Below are 6,546 nucleotides of genomic sequence, written 5' to 3'. Positions count from 1 at the left end.
GGCGGGGGAGGGTGGGTAGGCTGGGAGGTCAACTGCTGGGGGTGGTTTTTGGACAGTGTGTGCGAGTCTCGCGACGTAGGCTTCACTAGGTGGCCACCCCACCAGGCTGGACTCATCAGCTTGCTGCACAGCACGCCTGCTAGGCGCACCCCACAGCGCAGCACAGGCGCGTGGTGCCTGCGTCTGCCAAGGGCGCCCGGCGCACCAAGCAGGCTGGCAGTGTGGGGTTGTCTGTGCAATTTTTGGTTTGCAGCGTTGCGTGCTTTACAAACAAAGGCTCGACAGTGTGATGGCTTATGGCGCACGCTCCCCCGCCTGGCTTTTCAGGGAGGAATAAGTGAAGTCGACCGGGGGGGGACGCCGCAAAAAAAAGTCAGAGCAACAGCTCTGCAAAAGCCGCAGCTTGGGTGGTGTGGCGAAACCGCCTGCTCGTGCACGGGCTCGATGCAGCCGCCCTGCAAGGGGCGAGAGAACGGCGTGATGTTGACGGTATCGCCTGGTGCGGGGGGGACTCTGCACACTTGACACGCTGCACGCTTCAGCAAGCGGTATGCATGGCCCTTGAATGCCCGAGGGAAAGCGAGGCGACAAAGCTGCTGCCGCTGCGGCGCAACACTTGTCAGGCACCAGGAAGTTGGGCAGGCACCTGTGCTGTTATGAGCTGGGTACCCGGCCGATCAGGTGCCCAGTCACTTGCATCTGGTTGAGAACGTGGAAGGCTGCTATGAAGCCCAATCAGCAGCAAAAAGGATTACATCATCACTTGTGGTTCTGCTGGTCATGGAGTGCAAGGCTGTTGAGATGCAGAGAGCGCCGGCCCTTGCATTCACAACAGAGGGATCCCAGGCATCGAGGCCTGTCAGGCCCAGGAAGCGGGTAGACACAGCACATGGCAAGTGCTCAGCTGCCACAAAGTGCGTACACCATAAAGGGTGCGTGTGTGCATTGTGCTCGGGCGTACTCTCTCAGACCAACGCTATTACCGAGCGCCTGCCACGGAACCGCCTCGACCGGGAGGCTGGCCCTCCGGGAGTGGCGGCAGCCAGCGCGGCGGCAGCACCGGTGCAGCTCTGCTTCTTGCTTGAAGGCAGCGCCAGGGCCCGCTCAAACCAGCCCGCGAAGGCCCAGCCTGCCGCCGTCATATCATTCCACATGTCCTTAAGCACGTGTGCACCGACGCCCTCACTGCTGCTCACGCCATTGCCATCATCGGCATCTGAAGCGCAGCTGTCACAGCTGCTGCTCCCCAGGCTGAGCCGGCTGCTTCCGCCGCTGCTGAAACACGGCCGGCCCGCGGCGTCGGCAGCGACGTACGACGGGGTGTCAACACTGCACCCCTCGCCACTGCTGCACCCGTCGCTTGTTTGCACGCGCGACAGCGGCTGCATTCCGCCGGCCGCCGCGCGGGCCGCCTGCAGCCCGACCACCAGCTCCGCCAGGGCGCTGATCTGCAGCCCCATCTCGGCCATCATCTCGCCCAGGCGCTCCCGGCGCGCCTGGCTCTCGCGCCGCTCGTCGTCCAAGCGCTGCCTCGCGCGGTCGCGCTCGTGCTGTGCGGCGGCCAGCTCGGCGGCCAGCAGCAGGATGCTGGCGTCGCTGCTGCTGCCCCCGCCGGGCTCACCACCGCTTGCGAGAGCACGGACGTCTTCAGCTGGCTCCTCCAGCAAACGCCCTTCTTCACGCAGCTGCGGCACATGCGCCTGGGCGTCGTTGCTGCTACTCTGCATCCTTGTACCAGGCTGCTGCGCCCCCTTGGCCACGACGGGCGCAGCGGCCGCGGCGGGGGCAGCGACAGCGCTGGCCGCCGCGGCGCCCCCCTCAGCCTCCGGCTCACTGTGCACCACCAGCAGCAGAGATGCAGGTGCCTGCTCGCAGGACAGCACAGTCTGCAACGCCTCGTCATCCCCCCAAGCACCGGCCTCGCCGTCGCCACCGCCGTCCGGCCGCACCATGGCCATGCAGCGGCGGCCCCACTGAGTCTCCATAAGCTGCTCAATGGTCGGCCGCTCCTCAGGGTTGGGGTGAAGGCCGCGGCGGATAAAAGTTTTCAGGTCGCGATCCAGCCAGTACCACAGGGGCTGCTCCTCGTATATGGTTGGCTTGTGCAGCACTGTCGCGGCGTCCTGGGGCTCCCAGGGGCAGCCTGGGATGCGGGCGTAAGGGTCTGGTTGCTCGTTGATGGCCCACCGCGGCGCCTCGAAGGGGTTGTTGTCGCCGAGCGCAATGGTGGCGATGGTGAGTACCGCGCCCCAGACGTCGTAAGCGGGGCCGAAGGTGGAGGGGATGCCGATGGCGGCGCTGGTGACGTCGTCGAGGCTAATGCCGCCGGCCAGGATGGCATGGGTCTCGGGCGGAGCGAAGGTGAAGCAGCAGCCCCGGAATTCGCCAGAGCCGAGCTTAGTCGCTGCAAGTCAGACACGGGCAATGCGGAGCAGGGGGGGGCGGTGATGACGCGCGCAGGGGCAAGTCACGGGTGTGGGGAGGGTGGTTGTGACCAGGACCCTGGCCGGGGCAGTGCTGAAACGCCACCAAGACCACTGGCCTCGCTGCACCAGACGAGTCCTGCTGCACCACCTACGACGGATCAGCATTGTCGGTAAACTTGAGGCTCTTCCGCTCATGATACCAAAAGCACAGACAACCTTACACGCAGCAGGTCCACGCCTCCCTTCCCCAATGTTCCCCTGCCTCCTTCCCTGCCCGGTCCCCCTTCATCCCTCTTGCCTTATCATGTTCCTTCCCCAGCACTCATGCGCGAGTGAGCAACTAACAACACCCCCACAACGTCTCACCGGCTCCAAAGTCAACAAGCTTCACAGGGAAGTCCTTCGCCGCGCGCGATGCATCCCACAACAGCTGTCCTGGCTTCAGTTTGTTGTACGAGCGGCCAGACGCATGCAGCAGCCGCAGCGCCGTGAGCAGCGTCGCCGTCGTGTGGGCCGCCAGATCAGACGTGCTGGGGGCGCCCTCGGACTGCATCAAGCTGTCAGCAATGGCCTTGGTCATGGGCTCGCCGCCGTAGTCAAACACGAGGTGCACCTGGCCGGTCTCCTCGTCATGCGCCATGTCGCGCAAGGCAGGCAGCGCAGGGGAAGAGATCCTGCGGTGCACCTCCACTACTGCCTCCAGAGCGGCCTGAGAGGGAGGGGCGGGGGTCAGGTCGGGAGGGCCGAGTACGAACGCAGAACATGTGGGTCGGTGAAGGCGGGCGGACGGTGAGGGCGTGGCGGCAGCGCAGCTGCTGCTTGCTGGTAGTGGGGCACAACGGACGTGGCTGGTTCGCTCACGACAAGGAGGCACCTGATCGGCTCGCGGGGTGCGAAAGGGCTGCCTACGGTTGCGGCAAACGGCAGGCAGCGTCCCCCACACGGTCTTGCAGCACCTCCGTCCAGTTTTGCACCTGCAGCATGAGCGCGCGCAGCACCAGCGGCGCACAGAAGCCGCACCAGCGGCATGCTCACCATGCCGTCGGCACTGTCGTTGAAGACATCTGGAGATAGACTCTTGATTGCGAGGATGTGGTCAGTGCCCGGTAGACGGTTCCAAACCACACATGTCCGCTCTGTTGCGTCTGCATTTAAAGACTGGTGGATGCGCCCACCTCCTTGGCCCCTGTACCAGGTCCTGCAGGTGCATGCGGCAGCGTGTGAGTGCTTGGAGAGCAATCTCAGGGCTTGAAATAGCCTTCCATTGTGGAGAAAGGCTTACCAGGGCTGCTTCTCAATGGGCCTGACGGCCTCAAATTCGGGGATGCGCAGCATGATAAATGAAATCAAAAAGCAGACTGGATCGCTTTCGCCATGCAGCGAATGAATGTCCTCGTGACGCGAAGAGGGTCGCGGAAGATAGTACTTTCCCCGAGCAGGCTGAAGCTGGCACAGCGCAGTCGGAACGGCCTTCGAGCAGTAGACTACGAGTGTGTGATAAAACCGGTTTTTGACCCATCTTGATGAAGCACGTGACACGCGAGATGGGCCCAGCAAGAGGCGGCTTGAGTTGGCCTGTCACAGGCCGCGAAGCGCCGCACAAAGGTCTGTGCTGCAGTGGAGGTTTGTGCGGATTCAGTTGCTTCAGCCGTGACCGCAACCCAGCTACTAGTGCTTTGCAACAGCACAGCACGGTGGCCTGACCAGCCATGCAAAGGACAGGAGGGGTGTCATTGTCACGTGCCCCGTGATCGCCGCCTCTATCTAGACGGAGGCATGCCTTGTAAAGGTCGTTCTCGGGGACACTAGCATCCTTTTTGCTACGTTGGACGCCACCAGCTGCCTCAAGCTACCCACAGGATCTTTGCCGTAGCCCATGTTGTGACCTGCTGCACAGTATGTTTGCTGCGGAGCGGCTACTACAATCCTTAATACATGAGGTGACAACATAAGACACACTAGTGTCCGTGCAGGTGCAGCAAGGCGGGGCGGCAGCTTGAACGGCATCAACGGCATCAACGGCAGCAACAGCAGAGCAGCAGCAGCAGCAGCAGCAGCAGCAGCAGCAGCAGCAGCAGCAGCAGCAGCAGCAGCAGCAGCAGCAGCAGCAGCAGCAGCAGCAGCAGCAGCAGCAGCAGCATGAAAAACAAAAACAGCAGCGATAGCACCTTCATAACACGGTGAGTTGAGCTTCACCAGGTGCTGGCCGCAGGGGGTGCACAACCGGCAGCCCACAATTAGCCAGCTTCGCAGCTGCGGCGATTGTGGCGCAAGGTGGCTGCGTGCTCCTGATGCGGCAAGAGGGCAGCGGCCGGGCATGCAGGTGCACTCGTGCCGCGGCTGGTACGTGGCACAGCATGGCTCGCTGGCACGCGTGTGTGGGGACCTGTACGATCCTGGGCACGCGTACGCGTGTTGGGTGGTGGATGGTGCAGGCAAGGATCCAGGCAGCCTGGAAACCGCTGCCGGGACTGGGCACAGGATCTGTAGCAGGCGTGGTTGTTGTGCTGATGAAGGCGCTTCCAAGTTAAAAGGTTAGAAAAAAGGAAAGGAAAGGGAAGGTCGTAATGCAAGCCGGGGAGATGTTGAAACCTGGGCGTCCTGTGGAGCCAAGCGCAGGCCCACACTCAAGGGTGGAGCGGCGCCAACTTCACTGATGCACATGACCGCAACCAAAGGTAACCCCAGTCTCCTGGCCAACGGCAACGAGGGACGTGATCAGGCATCAAAAAGGCATGCGTACACAAACCCGCTTATTTGCAGCTGTTATTACGGCCCCTCTGTCCGCAGTCCGCAAGATCACACAGCAGCAATCCACTCAGGCAGCGATAGATCTACCTGGCCTGAGCTGTGTATATGCTCCGCGGCGCTAACTGCTATCTTAATTCTCTCCTGAATTATCTTAAGGTCTATATAGGGATCAAATGGGAGTTGAAGCGCGTTCGGCTGGCAGTCGACAGCGGACAGCCGAACAGCCGACCACGCTTGCACACTCGTGCTCTCTCCCCTTTAGACCACATTTCTACGTTGTCATACCTTCTATCCCTTGTCATTATGATAGTGTAGTACCTCTTCTGCATCCCTTCGGGACAGCAACAGCAACAGAGGACCGCGGGCACGGCTCACGCAGTGTCGTGAGGCCGTGCGGAATGTCTATACAGCGTTTTTAGCTGGTAGATAGATAGGATTCAAAGAGGTGAGACGGTGCGCTTGGGGCCCGCCTTGTCGAACGCGGCTGGGGTCACGGGTGGGAGCCTGCTTGCAGCGCTGGTGCCCAGCGATGGCGCAATGTGATCGCAGACAGAATACAAAAGTGCACGCAGCATGCCGGCCCGGTGCGCAGCCAGCGACGGCTTGCGCCGTGCGTGATGGGCTGCTCTGCTGGCGCCAGCACTATGCCCGTGCCTCGACCCCCGTCTTACTGAATCCCACCCTTGCCAATGCGTCCACAGGTCCCCAGACAACGTCATCCTGTTCACGCAGAGCCCGACCGCAGCCGGCTAAGCCCCTGCCCGCCCCAAAGCGCAGCACGGCAAAGCCAGCGCACCCCCAGCCCACACACTTGAAACACCCGCACCATGCTTGGGTTCTTGCAGACTGCGCCGCCGCCCCACCAGCAGCAACAGGCCCCGCCCCCCTCGCCCGTGGCGCCGCCCCAGCGCGCGGCCTCAGACCCGGAATTGGTCTCCCAGACTTTCTATGGCCGGCTCCAACTGACCGCACACCTGTCGGACGCCGTCATGCAGCACTTCGCCGGCGCCGCGGGCGCCGCACCCGCCTGCGACCGCGCCGGCTCGCCGGTGCCTCCGCCTGCCCCGGCGGCGCGCCGCGGCAGCAGCAGCAGCGGCGGCAGCAGCAGCGGCAGCGCGGCGGCGGACACGCCAATGTCGTGCGGCGCGCAAGACACGCCGCAGTCAAACAAAGATTGCCAGGAGCTGCGCGGCCGCCTGCCCTCGCATGACCAAGGCGACTCGGGGCCACACCACCACCCCCACCCACACTCCCACCCCCACCTCAAGAGCGGCGGCGGCTCGGCCGCGCAGCAGGCGACGCGCGAGGAGCAGGTGCAGCCGCAGCAGCCGCTGCAGCCGCCGAGCGCGCCCGGCAGCCCGGCCGCGCC

The 6,546-nt window shown here is 63.4% G+C and overlaps 1 protein-coding gene across 1 annotated transcript; it reads right to left on the bottom strand.

Moving 5' to 3' along the window:
- Nucleotides 1-965: 965 nt before the first annotated feature.
- Nucleotides 966-3,464, bottom strand: MNEG_12682 (hypothetical protein; the record flags this gene model as incomplete). The annotated part of the gene is made up of 3 exons (XM_014038846.1): nucleotides 966-2,404; nucleotides 2,793-3,135; nucleotides 3,462-3,464. 3 exons carry the CDS (start codon nucleotides 3,462-3,464, stop codon nucleotides 966-968), a joined length of 1,785 nt encoding a protein of 594 aa, XP_013894300.1.
- Nucleotides 3,465-6,546: the final 3,082 nt, after the last annotated feature.

The sequence above is a fragment of the Monoraphidium neglectum genome (assembly GCF_000611645.1).
Source record: "Monoraphidium neglectum strain SAG 48.87 unplaced genomic scaffold scaffold03374, whole genome shotgun sequence".
NCBI classification, from domain to species: domain Eukaryota; kingdom Viridiplantae; phylum Chlorophyta; class Chlorophyceae; order Sphaeropleales; family Selenastraceae; genus Monoraphidium; species Monoraphidium neglectum.
The sequence above is the reverse complement of the archived record's forward strand: the minus strand, read 5'-3'. Positions and strand labels throughout refer to the sequence as shown.